Raw genomic sequence first — 17,220 nt, 5'->3', positions numbered from 1 at the left:
CCTGGCCCACATGAACACGGACAGACGGCCAGGAGCAGGATTCACACGCAGAACAGAGGGTCAGGGAAACCAAGCAATGGAAGCCAACCAGACGCATGAGGCATAAAAGGCCGCCTCGCCCGGCCGGCACGCGCGGCAAGGTGAAGACAGAACGGGCAACTCACCATCAGCACGGCTCTCCGGAAGAGTCTGGAGTTACCAGCCCCGGTGGCGAGGAGGTGGATGCTGGCCACGTCAGCTCCACCGCGGTCGGCTGCCATGGTCACTCGCCGAGGGTCTCCGCCAAACACTCCGATGTGGGTCTGCACCCAGGTCAGAGCTGCCGCCTGGTCCAGCAGCCCCCAGTTGCCACTCACCTCTCCAGACCCTTCGGAAAGAGGAAGGCTTTTTAACTTTTTGTGACATTGCCACTGGAATGTAACGCTCCTGGTGCTGTCGAGGCCATGGTGCTTCGGCGGGACCTGGACTTCTGCCCACGCAGGCCAGGACTGTGGTTACAAATGCAGCGTGGCCAGTGGGGGGAACATGGGCTGCCAGGGCAGCTGCTCAGATCGGAGGCAGCTCGTGTTCGGGCCACGCGCTGGCTGGGCACCGGGGCGGGGAGCAGATGGAGTTCCAGCCCCTCACCTTCCCCCACGGCCGGTGGCCCTCCGCGCCTCCCCCCAGCGACCGCCGGGCCTGCCTGGCTCTGGAGCCCCGTCCTTCCCACGGCCTCGTCGTCCAGAACCTTCGGTAGCGGTCAGCTATCGAGTTGACCTCTCTTTCCTTTTTTCATAGAATTCAGTACCTATACATGGGAAGCTCAACACTATTTTTTTAATGGGATGATTCAGACACACAAAACACACATAGCAAACAATCCTCTTGTCTTTGCCGTTTGGGACCCTACATGGTGATGTCTCTGTGATCCTTCTCTGAATTCAAAGTCTCCTCCTTGTCAATCGACGCCACTAACTCCCCCCAAACACTAGGCCTGCTTGGGTTTGAGCTGAGGCTCACACCTGCTTGGCTGCAGACACCATGCCTTCAGTGACCACCTAGATGCTGGTGACAGGAGCGTGTCAGCATCCAGGGCACCTCCCAGCTCCGGGCCCCTCACACTGGCCCAGGAGCACCCCCTGCCCGTGCGGCCCAACACAGAACCGTCTCTGCTCTGCATGTCCCAAGCGCCCCAGTGGGCAGCAGGCCCCCAGCACCTGGTCTTCTCCTTCACGCGCAATGCCTTCTGCCCCGCACAACCTGCAAGGGTCCCCAACGCCTCTGTCACCTGTGTCCGTACGCCTTCCCCGGGGCTCCCGCTCTCTCCACGGACCTCCGCTGCCCATCTCCTCGGTGCTTCTCACCGGTCCCTGTCTCCGCACATGCCTCCCTCCAATGGACTTCCCACGCCGTGTCCAGAGCGGTCTTATTAACGTGTCATTCTGATCTTCCCTCTCTCCCTTTGCACGCACACACACACACACATACACACACACACACACACACACCCTGCCCTCTCCTACCTAAAATCTCCCGTTGCCCTTAGGACACAGCCTCAGTTTCTGCCGTGTGTTCAAAGCCCCGTGGGACCGGGTCAGACTCCCAACCTGCGCCCGTGCTCCAGCCCCCACGCTTCCCAACCGTCACTCAGACACGGGAGTGCCACCCGCTCCCAGGCCCGTGCTCGGCACACGTGATGTTCCCTGCCCCGAGCCCTCTCCCTGTCTTCCCCCGCAGACCCCTAGGAGGTCAGAAGAGAGGGGGCGTTCAACAGCCCGCGCATCGGACACGTCTGAGTTGGACTTGACCTCATGCCGGGCTCCGAGGTCAGATGCTGCAGAGAGCAAGACGGACACAGTCCTGACCCTTGGCGCACAGCCCCACGGTCGGGCACAGGATGCAGCTAACTAGCTGGTCTAGACGCTCGCGTCCGAGCCTTCACTTCCCTGGAAAGGAACTGGAACTTAAGAGGAAAGGGGTTTGTTTAGGCGAGACACAGTTCCGACTTAAACCCCAACGTACACTCAGAACTTTCTGCCTGACATTCAATGCAAGTCAACAAACATTTGTTGGCAGAGCTGTCACGTGCAAGGTGCTCTGTTATTTCCACTAAATAAAATCAAAGTGCTCTGTTTATAGAACTGTCTCCGCTCCCCAGCCTCCTCCTTACTGTATCAAGTCCAAACTTCTTCTTGGCTTCTCAGACCCTCGAAGGTCGACATCGGCCCATCTGAACAGTCTGGGGCCCCTGGGTTCTAACACCTGCCCTCGCCCAGCATCAGTCCACTCCCCATGTCCGCCTTCATCCCCTTCCAGTCTGTCTGCGGCCGAGCCCTGGCTCTGCCCGGCCCCAGGGCCCCACTCAGGTCCTGCCCGGCTCGGACCGGCCACAGACCCGAGCTGTGCAGGGACCTGGTCCTGGAGCGGCTGCCCTTCCCTGGTCGGGCGTGTGCAGCTCAGTGGGGAGCCGGGTGTAAGTAGAAGACCTGTGGACAACGTGGCCACACTCCTCTCCATCTGCCCAGCTCTCCCTGATCTGCCCCTCTACCCCCAGTCTCCTGCCCGTCTGCCCAGAACCACCCCAGCGGCCAGTCCATTGTCCCCTCATTGTCTCACTGGCTCTTGCTTGCAAATTTGATTTGTTTGATGACCTGTCTAAGGCTCCTCAGCACAATTCTAAGGTCTCAGTGGGTTCCCACCCCAGTTCCATTGATGACCGTCAACAAAGGGCAGCTTGGTGTGCTGGCTGAGGACGCGGGTTACGGAGCCAGAGGAGTCAGGCGTGGGCCACGGCTCCACCGCCTGGTAGCTCAGTAGGGCCCTGGACGAGATAGGAATGGAGCTTGATTGACCCCATCTGTAAAGTGGGGATAATATAGTACCTGCCTCACTGGGTTGTTACGATAAATCAATTAGTTAATAATTGTAGACAGAATAGAACAGTGCCTGGCATACAGCTCTACTGAAGTTGTTTGTTTTTCCTTAAATAAAATAAAATGGGTTTAAGTCCCAGCATCTCACAGATGCTCTTTGTAGGACCAGCCCTGTCTTCCGTGTCACCTGCAATGAGTCACTCACCAGGACAGGCCTCTGTCCTGTTGTTCTGGTTAGAGAGGGTGGCGGACCCCTCTCAGGAGGCCTCCGTGGGCCCCAGGGATGAGGAGGTAATGGTAATGGGACTGTCCCTGGCTGTCTGTCTGGCTTCCTGGCCAAAGCTCACTTCCTCTACTCCCACACCCTGCAGGGTCTGCCGGTCATGGTTCCCCCACACTTCCTCTGACCGAGTGCCCGGCCGCCCCCGGTTCCCCTCGCTGCATTGCTTTGCCAGAGAGCACAGGGCAGTCACTGTGCCCTAGGCCCCTGGGGTCTGCCCTGCCTGCAGGTGCCAGGCTGGGGAAATGGCCTCCCCAGGCCCCCAGCGCCCCCACACTTCCTTTCTGACCGCTCAGTTCCTCAGGAACCACAGCTCCCTCTCAATCCCACTGGGCTTGGCCCGCCTGGTCTTGCAGAGAACACGGGTTAGCCCAGCGGGCTGCAGGACTGGTGCGAGCTTCGGTCCTGAAAAGACAGCTTCCATCTGTCTCCCTGTCCCTCTTGAAACGTGATCGTGCAGTCTGAGCTCTTGGGGCACTGCCTGCACTCGGGGCTGCACCGGCCGGCACCATGCATGTGCATGCCCTGAGACGACCCAGTGAGCACCGCAGGGCTCGGGCTGGGATGTTCCCTGAGCTCTCTCCTGCGCTCGGGGCTGCACCGGCCGGCACCATGCATGTGCATGCCCTGAGACGACCCAGTGAGCACCACAGGGCTCGGGCTGGGATGTTCCCTGAGCTCTCTCCTGCGCTCAGGGCTGTCTGCACCGGCCGGCACCATGCATGTGCATGCCCTGAGACGACCCAGTGAGCACCGCAGGGCTCGGGGATCGGGCTGGGACGTTCCTGAGCTCTCTCCTGAGCTCGGGGCTGTCTGCACCGCACTGGCCGGCACCATGCATGTGCATGCCCTGAGACGACCCAGTGAGCACCGCAGGGCTCGGGCTGGGACGTTCCTGAGCTCTCTCCTGCACTCGGGGCTGCACCGGCCGGCACCACGCATGTGCATGCCCTGAGACGACCCAGTGAGCACCACAGGGCTCGGGCTGGGATGTTCCCTGAGCTCTCTCCTGCGCTCGGGGCTGCACCGGCCGGCACCATGCATGTGCATGCCCTGAGACGACCCAGTGAGCACCGCAGGGCTCGGGCTGGGATGTTCCCTGAGCTCTCTCCTGTGCTCGGGGCTGCACCAGCTGGCACCATGCATGTGCATACCCTGAGACGACCCAGTGAGCACCACAGGGCTCCGGGATCGGGCTGGGATGTTCCCTGAGCTCTCTCCTGCGCTCGGGGCTGCACCGGCCGGCACCATGCATGTGCATGCCCTGAGACGACCCAGTGAGCACCACAGGGCTCGGGGCTCGGGCTGGGACGTTCCTGAGCTCTCTCCTGCGCTCTCCCATCCTGGCTGTGCTGCCCGGAGGCGCCAAGTAAAAGATGCGATGCCTCGGGATGTGGGAGAGGCTAGGAGGTGTAGCGCACGGAGCAAAGGAAAACGGCCTATGGAGAAATGGATGTAAAGGACAGCCCCTGCTCTGTAAACCCAAAGGGTGTTTCCAGACACCTACGGGAACAGACGACCATATATTTCTTCTGGTTGGACCACCAGGCTTTGTTGCCCACTGCGCCATCCTGAACTGTGGGGTATAATTTTTTTTTTTCCTGTATTTTTCTGAAGCTGGAAACGGGGAGAGACAGTCAGACAGACTCCCGCATGCGCCCGACCGGGATCCACCCGGCACGCCCACCAGGGGGCGATACTCTGCCCCTCCGGGGCGCCGCTCCGCCGTGACCAGAGCCACTCTAGCACCTGGGGCAGAGGCCAAGGAGCCATCCCCAGCGCCCAGGCCATCTTTGCTCCAATGGAGCCCCGGCTGCGGGAGGGGAAGAGAGAGACAGAGAGGAAGGAGGGGGTGGGGGTAAAGAAGCAAAGGGGTGCCTCCCCTATGCGCCCTGGCCGGGAATCGAACTCGGGTCCCCCGCACGCCAGGCCGACGCTCTATCGCCGAGCCAACTGGCCAGGGCCCGAACTGTGGGGTGTACAGCTCCCTAACGTCCCTGAGCCTCGTGGTGTCACCTGTGAGACGGGCACACGGCACTGGCCTTGCAGAGCCACCATGAGAACAGGACAAGCTCAGCCAGGTGAAACGCTCAGCACCGTAACCTTCCTTCTCTCCGGCTCATAGCTCCGATTTAAGCACAATGAACAGGGAGCGTGGCAAGTCACGATGAGAAGTACTGAGCCTTCTGGAAGTTTCCGTGGCCTCCCCCGCCAGTGCCCAACGGCAGCAGGAGGGAGCCTGCCTTCCCAGAAGCACACACTTCGCCATGAGATCACAGTCTGTGAAATGAGAACCCTCCGCCCACTCAGGGACGGACGGCGCGTGGAAGTCCGCCCTCCTCTGTCCTGTCCGGAGACGCTCGGAGCCGAGAAGCCAGCCGTGTCTGGGCGGAGCTCTGCCCGAGCCTCGTTCACCAGGCGGAGGCCTGCACTTGGCCGGCCTCGTTAGAGGAAGGTGACTCCGTGTTGTCAGTCGGGTATTTGAAAGAGGGAAGGAAAGGCAGGCCAAGCGTCTCCAGGGTTCTAGCAGCCGCCCCTGCTCCTCGCCCGCATTCCCCACCTCGGCAGCAGGTGGCCCCTGTCGTGACTTGTTGCCTGTCTCACGTGCGTGCGTTGTGCAGGCCCAGAATCCCCTTCCTGGCCCTCCAAGCCCCATGCCGGGGGGTCCGTCAGCCCTCCTTCCCCCGCTCTCCTGGTTCCAGGCTGCGCGCCCACCCTGTTCGCCCATGTGCTAGTCCAGGCGGCCGTTCCGGTCATGCTACCCTCCACCCAGCTGTTCTGAGCGGGCGAGACGTGCCAGGTCTTGGCTGAGATGCTGGGAGGGCGGGGACGGGGCTCCTGAGCAGGCTGACACCCCTGAGCGCTCAGCCGGGCGGAGGGGGGCCAGGGGCCGCAACGGCGTGAGGCTTTGGGAAGACGGGGCTGCGCGTGCACGGAGGAGTGAGCCTCAGCTCAGGGGCCAGCGGAGCCCAGCGACGCCCGCAACTCACCAGCGCTCAGGAAGCCGAAGACGCCCACCCGGTAGCCGGCAGTGACCACGATGAGGTTGCCGACAGCAGCCAGGAAGGAGCCGTCCAGGGTCAGGCTGCCTTCTCTGTCCCGGCCCTCCGCGGTGTTGTGGAAGAACACCAGGACGGACGCGTTGGGGGCCTGTGGGGATTGCAGAAATGTGGCAGCTGGACGATGGCCCACTGTCCCCCTCTGGAGCTTGGTGAGGGCTCCTCTCCCAGGCAGGTGCCAGATTCTGAGCCTGCACAGGGCTCTTCCCACCCACTCTGCCTTGCAAGCGTATTTGGCTCCATGCTTTGGCCCCAAAATTCATATGTGGAAGCCCTAACCTCTAGACCTCAGAAGGTGACTGTATTTGGAGATGGGTCCCGTAAGAGGGTAAGTAGCTACTGCGTCCTAATCCAATATGTCTGGTGTCCTCATCAGAAGAGGAGATGAGGACACAGATCTCCAGGGCTCAAGTGGCCAAGTCTACAGTTATCACTCACTAGCTGAGTGACCTAAGGCAAGTCACCTAACCCCTCTGAGCCCTGGGATTCTCATCTGAAAAATGTGAATAACACATGAGGATGGAAAGGGAGTATAGCATTCACTGAGTCATAAGTATGTGTCAGGGATCCATCGATTATTAGTAGAAACATGTTGCTTTATTTAATTTTCTCCAGAACTGTAAGAGGCAGGCGCTATTTCTCTCTTCACTTTCAGATGAGGTAACTGGGGCACCCTGAATTTGAATTCTCCAGGCCAGTGAGGTAGTAACAAGTGGTAGGCTGGTTTGGAGCCAGAACTTAATTCAGCATCAAGTATGGTGTGACTAGTATTGGGCAGAATGGATTCTTATCACCTCTCTTGCTCTAGACCTCATACTTCTATTAATGTAGCCCATTGGGATCTTTCATGTTTTTGGTGGCCTTGTTACAGAGCTCACTCAGATCAGCTAGCCTTCATCAAATCTCCAAAGTACAGTTGACTCTCACTGCTAGTGGGCTAAGGGACCAGGAAACAGTAACATGGTCACATGCACCACGAGATCTGTCAACACTGTGTTGGTGTCACCAGGTACTAGTGTTTCCTAAAGCTCTTCAGTTCCTTTTTCTCTCGTGTGCTCTGGCCCTTCCCCCCAAACCGGAAACTCAAACGCAGACCATCAGGATCACAGCCCCTGTTTAGACAAATAGAGGCTTCAAAACAGGGCATAAACTAGAGTCAGGGTCAGAACCCCTGCCTCACCCTCCAGAGCTGCCTCGAACAAGAGTGTGCGTGGAGTGCTCCAAAGAAGTGGCCCCCACGGTCTCTCCAGGGGTCTTCACAAGGGGAGAGGTCATTTCCTCGTTTGCAAACTAATGTGCATGTGGGCTCTCCTTCCTCAGCCTGTGGCCCCCCAGCCCTGCAAGGCTGGCCCTGCGCCACCTTCCTCTTCCACATCCCTGTGGGAATGGCCACCGGGCCACCACCTCACACTTCCTGTCACTTGCTGTTTCCTCTAGCGTTGTTCTTTTCTTCAAAATGTATTTGTTGGTTGTTTAATATTTATTTGCTTATTTGTTTATATCTGTCCCTTCCCCCTAAGGTGTAAGTTTCCCCAGGGCAGTGCCTTGGTTTTGTTCATAGCTGTGTCCCACTAGAAGAGTCCCTGCCTGTCACAGGCCCACTGTGGGTGATGGGGATAAGTGTGCGCCGTCCCCATCCCCGTCCCCGTGTGGACAAGCACGGGGGTGTAGGAAGCAGGAGGACCCTCTGCGTGCCCTCAGCCATTTAGGACCAGCTAGGCTGGTGCTGGGGCAGCAAAACCTGAGTGGAGAGAAGAGGAGTGGACGGAGCTGGTGGCCGTGGGGTCGGGGGTTGCTAATGGGCATTTTTCAGGGCAAGCAAATCAAAGGCTTCAGAACTCACCACGTTCTGAGGGACAAACACGTTGAGATACAAGCAGTCCTCGCTGACTCCGGAAGATGTGGGCGTTCTGATTCCTGGCTGCCAGCAGCTGGCCCTACAGATACAGACTGTGTGACTTCCGGGGGACACAACCTAGGGGACAATCCCCATGTCCCCTTCCAGCCCAACACCACCAGTGGCCAGAGCTCAATGCCCACCAGCTCTGCAGCAATTAGGCAAAAATTAGGTCCCTGAACCACCGCATGGAGCTCAGCACACCAGCCCCTCCATGATCAGATGGACTGCACAGGGCCAAGGTAATGCTATGTTCCTGATTTGGGGGCGATTGTCTGTTAAAGCACATAATGCCACCTTAACTATATATCCCCGCCCCATGCACTGCTCACACTAGAATGTACCATTCTGCCACCAGGAAAAGGGAGATGGAAATGGCAAATAAATGACAGGAAGAGCTGGGTGTCACTACCGTCCCTGCCATGGGCCTGTGGAGGAACATCCCCCAGGGACAAAACACCAGCCTAAGACGGAGAAGGGACAGGGGATGCCTCTCAGGACTTTGGCCCTCTTTTGCTCCCCATGTGCAGACCTGTCACCAGGTGAGGTATCCAACCTGCTTTCTGCATCAGTAGCAAGTCCGAGTGCGCCGGTTTGAACATCTCCTGACCTGAGAGCTGAGACTGTGTGTGGGGCACACCTAATAACAGCAGGACGGGAATCCACCCAAAGGCGAGTCTACCCATCAGCACAGGGCTCTCGTGGGCCATGCTTTCCAGTTACTCTGCACTCAGAAGCTGATGTGACTCAACCACCTCATCTGTCAAATGGGTAGATCCCAAGATGGTAAAGCACTCTAACAGGTGCCTATTGGCTCCTCTTGTGCCCCGGGAAAGAGCTCTCCATGGTGCTGGCCCTGCACTTTTCCACACTGCCCCAGCGAGAGCCTTCGTTAGCCCTTGCTCGGAGTATTCAAGAGCCTCCTGGCTCATCACTCTTTTGGGCCTGGGCCTGTGGAGCTGCCCAGCAGCCGGCCATAGGGGACAAGGGACAGGGAGGGGACAGCTCCCTCAGAAAAGAGCTAGGAATGTCTGTCGGAAGGGCAAAGGCAGATGGGGAGGAAGAGAGAGGAGAACAGTGCTCTTTCCATGAGCACGTTTAATTAGAAAAATCACACGCTCTCTGCAACATGTCAACTCCTGAAGTGTGCATGCAGGGCAGGGAATGGGAGAAATGGAAGAGTTGATGAGGGAAGAAGACAGGACAGGAATGCTTATTTTTTCTTTCTTTCTTTTTAGAAAGTTTCTTTCAATATTGTCCCTATTGGAGGAAAAAGGGTCCTCTTAAAATTTATTCCATTGCATATTTTTTTCATATACATCTCCTTCTCTGCTGTATGTCCCAGCACCACTGAAGTCAGACATGGCCAAGAGGTGTAAGTCAGGTGACCACCCCACCTGCAGGCGTGACCCATAGAAACCTCCCCTGTAGATTCTTCCATAGCCTCTCTTTCCTGGATGCAACCTCAAGGAAGGTTCATGCCAAAGAAGGCAGAGCTTCCATCTGCTGGGTCCCTGAATCACTGTATGGAGCAGAGCACACCAGCAAGATCGTGCTAAGTCCCTGATATGTAGGGGGTGGTGATATCTGTTAGAGCACATAATGCCACCTTAACTACACACCCCCAGCCCCACGCACCACTCAAACCTGCAGGCACCACTCTGCCTTGTCTGACTTGGATGGATTAGAATGGCGGAGGAATTCACCAATGTGTATTGCACTGAACACTTACCCTGGCTTGGTGGCAGCCCAGGACCCTGTCCAGTTCAAGGGCTGTGGTGCCCGGAAGCGGCCCTCTGCCATGGGCGGGGCAGCATATGGCACTCCCAGAAACTGGTCCACTTGCTTCCATGAGGTGCCCACCTGGATGGTTTGGGACCTGCCCAGCAGCTGGCCATGGGGGGCGATGGTCACAGAAGGTGCAGCTGTCCCAAAGCCGAGCAGAGGGGCGTCTGTTGGGATGGAGAGTGGGGGGGGGAGGATAGAGAGCAGTGGGTGCTCTGCTCATGAGGAACATTCTGAACATGCTTTAGGAAACAAACACTGCTTTTTGTACATTAAAAATGTTGGTAATCCGGCCCTGGCCAGTTGGCTCAGTGGTAGAGCGTCGGCCTGGTGTACGGAAGTCCTGGGTTTGATTCCCGGCCAGGGCACACAGGAGAAGCACCCATCTGCTTCTCCACCCCTCCCCCTCTCCTTCCTCTCTGTCTCTCTCTTCCCCTCCCGCAGCCAGGGCTCCACTGAGCAAAGATGGCCCGGGTGCTGGGGATGGCTCCATGGCCTCTGCCTCAGGTGCTAGAATGGCCCTGGTTACAACAGAGCGACGCCCCTGATGGGCAGAGCATCGCCCCCTGGTGGGCATGCCGGGTGGATCCCCGTCGGGCGCATGTGGGAGTCTGTCTGACTGCCTCCCCGTTTCCAGCTTCAGAAAAATACAAAAAAAAAAAATGTTGGTAATTCATTCAGATCCCAATAGTTTACATCTAGTGAGGTTAGTGCTCGATGTGAAAACAGAAATAAGAGCAAAGACAGCCGGACCTTCCCAGACACCGGAATCATGAGGGAGCAGCTCTAGCCCCTGCTTTCCTGGCTGTCACCTCTTCGAGGCTTCCCAAGAGGCTTACCTGGGCCCCCAACCCCTCACTCAGCCCCCTGGGCCCCCTGTGCAATTCAGAACTGTCTAGATTATTTCAAGACCCGAAAGGACCCAGACAGCAATGCGCCGTCTTCCCACGGAGGTCTGGAGCAGAGCCCACCATCAGCACAAGCATTTCTGTGATAACATGTGGACAGTTCCCGCTCAGAGGAAGGAATAAAAGATACAGTTTCTTCAGTCACAACATCCAGGGCAGGTTTTGCCACCCAATGAGGTTGCCACAAACTTACAAAGAACTGGGAGCCATATTTGCATTTTTCTAGGGAGGAAACAGGTGTGGGGGCCCGGGGTGGGGGGCTGCCAGGCCTTCAGGGTGATGGAGGATTTAAGGCCGCACCTCTCGGAAGCCCAGCTCTGACCACGCCCCTCTCACACAGGGTCAGGGGCGAGGTCAGGGCCCCCCGCTGAGCCTCTGCCGTGCCAGCCGTGCCTGTTCCTGTCTGAACCCCACCTGGTCTGTCAGCTCAAGGCCGGTGCCACCTGCCATCGAAGCTCCGTGCTCCAGGCACCCCCAGCCCTCCCCCTCCTTGTAACGGGAGTCACCAGACACTGGTCAGCCTCCTTGAAACCCTGTCTTATCTCCTCTACTGATTTGTCTTCCATTTGCTCCAGGGACTTGAGACAGGCCTGTGTCTGACTTCCCAGAGGGCTTGGGGCTCATGCACAAAGGACACAAACACTGGTGTGCGTGTGTGTGTGTGTGTGTGTCTGTGTGTGTAAGTGTGTGTGTCTGTTCTCTTATCATTTCCATCAGGTGTGTTTGCTTTGCTCCACTTCCCAGTCAGCTGATTGAGAGAGAAAGCTTTGAATGTCCCTCTGCAGCTCCCTCTATTTGTGCTGCATATATGACAACTAACAGGAGCCTGAGACAGGAGGCAAGCAGGCAGGCAGAAAGACAGACAGACAGACAAAAGTCTATCCATTCTCCAAAAGCTGGGTATCATACAGTGGTCCCACCAAAGGTGATTTTTTCCCCCAGTGGACATTTGACAATGTCCGGAGACATTTTTGGTTGTCACAAGGGTGAAGGAGAGAGGCTACCAGCATCTAATATAGGAGAGGCCAGGGATACTGCTGATCGTCCTACCCAGGAAAGACTAGCCCACGAGGTGCCCACCCACAGCACAGAATGACCCAGGGCCCGGATGCCCATGGTCCTGGGGTTGAGAAACCCTGGTGTGCTGTGTGTTCATGTCCTCCAGGCCACTGATGGTCAGCGCCCTATGGAGGACCCAGTGGGTGGTCTGCGGAGTCAGGCAGGCCTGTGTTTTACGTTATGCACAAGCTCCTTTGGAAAACGTCATAAAGTTTTGGGACCCTCAGCTTTCCCACCTGCAAAATAAAACAGCAGTACCTACGCACGCGAAGATGTTGGGAGTAAGTACCATCGTGCGTGTAACGTCCGTGCCCGGCATCTGGCTGCTCAGCACGTGAATAAATGACTGAGCAAATGAATGAATAAAAAAGAGGGAGGGAAGAAAGAAAAGAGGGAAGGCAGGAAGAAAGGGAGGCAGGAGGGAAACTGAACGAAACCTTCTCTGTTGCAGAAACACCGGTGTGTGAATTGGAACTCGAAACAGAAACTTGGGATGAAGAGAAACTGTTGCTGCTTTTGCGCCCGGGCTCCGGAGCAGCCAGTCCCTTCCCGGGCTCCGGAGCAGCCAGCTCTCCCCGGGCTCCGGAGCAGCCAGTCCCTCCCCGGGCTCCGGAGCAGCAGTCCCTCCCCGGGCTCCGGAGCAGCCAGCTCTCCCCGGGCTCCGGAGCAGCCAGCCCCTCCCCGGGCTCCGGAGCAGCCAGCTCTCCCCGGGCTCTGGAGCAGCCAGCCCCTCCCCGGGCTCCGGAGCAGCCAGCCCCTCCCCGGGCTCCGGAGCAGCAGTCCCTCCCCGGGCTCCGGAGCAGCCAGCCCCTCCCCGGGCTCCGGAGCAGCCAGCTCTCCCCGGGCTCCGGAGCAGCCAGTCCCTCCCCGGGCTCCGGAGCAGCCAGCCCCTCCCCGGGCTCCGGAGCAGCCAGCTCTCCCCGGGCTCCGGAGCAGCCAGTCCCTCCCCGGGCTCCGGAGCAGCCAGCCCCTCCCCGGGCTCCGGAGCAGCCAGCTCTCCCCGGGCTCCGGAGCAGCCAGCCCCTCCCCGGGCTCCGGAGAAGCCAGCTCTCCCCGGGCTCCGGAGCAGCCAGCCCCTTCCCGGGCTCCGGAGAAGCCAGCTCTCCCCGGGCTCCGGAGCAGCCAGCTCTCCCCGGGCTCCGGAGCAGCCAGCTCTCCCCGGGCTCCGGAGAAGCCAGCTCTCCCCGGGCTCCGGAGCAGCCAGCCCTCCCCGGGCTCCGGAGCAGCCAGCTCTCCCCGGGCTCCGGAGCAGCCAGCCCCTCCCCGGGCTCCGGAGCAGCCAGCTCTCCCCGGGCTCCGGAGCAGCCAGCTCTCCCCGGGCTCCGGAGCAGCAGTCCCTCCCCGGGCTCCGGAGCAGCCAGCTCTCCCCGGGCTCCGGAGCAGCCAGCCCCTCCCCGGGCTCCGGAGCAGCAGTCCCTCCCCGGGCTCCGGAGCAGCCAGCTCTCCCCGGGCTCCGGAGCAGCCAGCCCCTCCCCGGGCTCCGGAGCAGCCAGCCCCTCCCCGGGCTCCGGAGCAGCCAGCCCCTCCCCGGGCTCCGGAGCAGCCAGCTCTCCCCGGGCTCCGGAGCAGCCAGCTCTCCCCGGGCTCCGGAGCAGCCAGCCCCTCCCCGGGCTCCGGAGCAGCCAGCCCCTCCCTGCTCTCGGCCCCCCAGTGCCTCTGCCAAGGCTTCCTGTCTGGAGTGTAAATCACAGGGTCTCGGGCACGCCCGCGGGACCCTGGGCGCTCCAGCAGCCGAGCCTTCCGAGGCCGAGCCGGGCCTTTGGCTCTGCAGGAAGCAGCAAGTTCAGGAACGTGGCATCCTGGGGGGGGGGGGGAGGTGCAAAGACGGAACATCCGAAAGCCAAGAATTTCGAGGGAATGCAAGCTGGCTTTCCCACGGACAGTGGCGTTCAACCCTCCCTCTCAGGCTGCCGACGACGCCCAGACTGGATGAGGCCCAACACGGGGAGCACGTCCGATGTGCAGCCCTCCCTCTGAACTCCTTCTGCGGAAATGGTGTTTTCTTTCCAAAATGTCCGCGTCATTGGGCCATTTTGCTATTTCTTAACAACTTAAGTGAAGAAAATCGCCTGCAGCTCTCTAGGGGTATTAGGTGCCAGCTAGTAATGCCTGTGCAGACCCACGTGGGCAAGCCCCTCCTGCCAGAGGGGACCTTTCACAGGGAGCTCGGGTCACATGCAATCCGGAGAGAAGAGTATAATTTCTTTTACAGAGCTCGAGCCACAAAGTGAAGGCATTTCCCAGCAGGACTACTACACAGATTAACTACTGTATGGGTGAACTATACTATTGAAATCTAACTTGACTAAGTAATAGAAATGTCCAGATAGAAGACAAGAGTTGAGAGTGAGGGTCCAAGATCTCAGTGTTCCCAGGTCTGGGGGGCACTCTCGTGGTCGGAAGGCTGAGGTGGAGGAGGGGCAGAGGACAATTAGCACTGGATCAAGACAACCCTGCAGGACCGTCCATGTTCGAGGAGGGGGCTGGGGCCAAATCTGACTGTTACCTAGTTTTATAAATAAAGTTTTATTGGCACACAGCCATACCCACGGACTTACGGATTGTATCGTCTGTGCTTGCTGCCCTGGGTCAGTGGCAAAGCTGAGTGGTTGTAACAGAGACCACAACTATTGTGACTGTAGCACCTATAATACTGATTATCTGGCCCTCCGCTCCCGAAGGTCAGATGGCAGACATAGCCAACATTTCTAAAAAGTGGTTAGTTGCATCCAATAGGCATGTCTAATTGGGGAGATGTGTCCCCAGGCCACCAGCTCCCCTGTGTCCTGTCACACAGATCTTACCAGTATCACGTAGTGACGGAGTCATTTCTACGTTGCTGTCCCCTTTCCTGCTTCACCCCTGGACCCCGAGCACCTGACAATCTCTGACCTTATTGACTGTTCTTAAACTACACTGAGCCCGAGCAGCTGCCCTTCCTAAGGTGGCTGTCGTGTGGGTGTTAGGCAATGTGGTTTTGTGGGAGAGGGTCGCATGCAGGGACTGGGGACCTGGCTCCACGTCCCTCTCCTGCCATGGCTCTCTGTGTGAAATCGGAGGAGTGGCTTAACTTCTCAGGCCTGAGCTGTAAGATGAGGTAAAACCCTTATCTTACTACCTCACAAGATTACTGCAAGGACCACGTGAGATAAGGCAGGTGAGAGAACTTTCTAAACTATAAAAGAGTAACAAAGTGGTCCAATTATTTTGCTAAGAAACTCAAAGGCCAATATGGCTCCTATAGCTCAAAGGGGTAAATGAACAAAGATGGCACAGAGATCTATGTTACAAGGAGGTTTTCCACCTTCCTTCAGTTTGCACCAGGTGAATGCCACCTAGCCCAGGACAGCTTTGGATGGCCTTCCCTTAAGAATCAAAAGTCACTGCCCACAAGTCACCACATGCTTAGAGAGTCCCTCTCGGCCATACCCAGGCTCCCAGGAATGGCCCCAAAGGCACTACTGGACTTACTCAGCTTCCGGTAGATGTGGGTGGCCTCCTCCCGGAGCAGAAGTTGGCAGTACTGGGCCTGCAGGCTGTGAGTGCAGAACTGGGTATCAGCATAGAACATGCACCTGATAGCACCAGGTCGGGTCTGCAGAGTGGTGACCAGGCAAGCTCGGTGACGGGAACACTCTGAGGAGTAGAGAGAGGAGAGCGAGGCTTAAGACTCAGAGAAGCCACCTGACCATGCATACCTGTATCCATCAATCCCTGCGTCCATCCATCCCTGTATCCACCCATCCCTGCATCCATCCATCCCTGCATCCATCCATCCCTGTACCCACCCATCCCTGCAACCATGCATCCATCCCTGCGTCCATCCATCCCTGCGTCCATCCATCCCTGTATCCACCCATCCCTGCATCCATGCATCCATCCATCCCTTCATCCATCCATCCCTGCATCCATCCATCCCTGTATCCACCCATCCCTGCGTCCATCCATCCCTGTATCCACCCATCCCTGCATCCATTCATCCCTGCGTCCATCCATCCCTGTATCCACCCATCCCTGCATCCATCCATCCCTGTACCCACCCATCCCTGCAACCATGCATCCATCCATACCTGTATCCATCAATCCCTGCGTCCATCCATCCCTGTATCCACCCATCCCTGCATCCATCCATCCCTGTATCCACCCATTCCTGCATCCATCCATCCCTGTACCCACCCATCCCTGCAACCATGCATCCATCCATACCTGTATCCATCAATCCCTGCGTCCATCCATCCCTGTATCCACCCATCCCTGCATCCATCCATCCCTGTATCCACCCATTCCTGCATCCATCCATCCCTGTATCCACCCATCCCTGCAACCATGCATCCATCCATCCCTTCATCCATCCATCCCTGCGTCCATCCATCCCTGTATCCATCAATCCCTGCGTCCATCCATCCCTGTATCCACCCATCCCTGCGTCCATCCATCCCTGTATCCACCCATCCCTGCAACCATTCATCTATGCATCCTGCCATCCTGTGTCCATCCAACTATGCATTCATACATTCAAGTGTCCACCTATCCATCCCTCCCTCCATCGATCCACATATCCATGCATCAGTGTATCAACACATTCATACATCCATCAATCCCATCTATCCATGCACTTATACATCCATCCATCCATCCACGCATCCAGTTCACCCACCATTCGTGCAATCACTCACTTATTCCTTTGAGCACCTATTACATATCCCAGGCACTGCTACGGGGCTGGGAATAAAATGCTGGTGGGGGAGAGCCCCACTCTCCCATCAATCCATTTTCCTCACAACTGCCAGCGTTTGGGTCCTTTATTTATTCACAAATGTGCTCTGGTCAGTCACCTATTTAAGTGTCCATGGCTCCCCGCTGGCCTCAGGATTAAGTCAGACCAGGTAAGGCTCTTTCTAGTCTAGCCTTTGCCTCTTCTTCAGCCTCATCTCCCTCCCCCTCCTCATCATACCTGCTATGTTCCCCTGGGGGTCACACCATTTCCCGCGTGAGCCAGTTTCTATACTAGACAAGTTAAATTGCGCACGGCATTTCAGTCCAAGGATGGCTTTGGAAATAAAATAGCACCGCCTCATTCGCTTGGGCAAGCAAGCTGTGCACTGCCTGAAGGCCTTATCTACACCCAGTCTCTGTGCTATGGCGCCACCCAGAGTTGTGCAGGGCACAACCTGTATATCTGTACACAGCAGCCCTGTCTGCAAGGAACGCATCCTTACTGCTCTCCAAGCTGGCAGGGGGAGGGGGCTCACGGAGTTTCAGAAATGGAGCAGTGTGAATGGTACCCAATCACAGGCTCTTGCAGAAGCTCAAGTCTTTGTAGAACATTCCCATCAAGTGGTCACCTAGCTTTTACCTCTAAATGAGGTACACATCTGTG

At 57.7% G+C, this 17,220-nt stretch overlaps 1 protein-coding gene across 1 annotated transcript in view; it reads right to left on the bottom strand.

The window, feature by feature from the left end:
* Positions 1-17,220, bottom strand: part of TG (thyroglobulin) — a 228,179-nt gene that overhangs the window by 98,309 nt on the left and 112,650 nt on the right. The window contains exons 32-36 of the mRNA XM_066372766.1: positions 15,312-15,476; positions 9,821-10,040; positions 8,035-8,128; positions 6,123-6,282; positions 165-367 (exon numbers count right to left, since the gene is read on the bottom strand). Coding sequence (XP_066228863.1) covers positions 165-367; positions 6,123-6,282; positions 8,035-8,128; positions 9,821-10,040; positions 15,312-15,476 — 842 coding nt within the window. The remainder of the gene's footprint in view (positions 1-164; positions 368-6,122; positions 6,283-8,034; positions 8,129-9,820; positions 10,041-15,311; positions 15,477-17,220) is intronic.

This window comes from Saccopteryx leptura, chromosome 3 (assembly GCF_036850995.1).
Source record: "Saccopteryx leptura isolate mSacLep1 chromosome 3, mSacLep1_pri_phased_curated, whole genome shotgun sequence".
Taxonomy (NCBI): domain Eukaryota; kingdom Metazoa; phylum Chordata; class Mammalia; order Chiroptera; family Emballonuridae; genus Saccopteryx; species Saccopteryx leptura.
The sequence above is the reverse complement of the archived record's forward strand: the minus strand, read 5'-3'. Positions and strand labels throughout refer to the sequence as shown.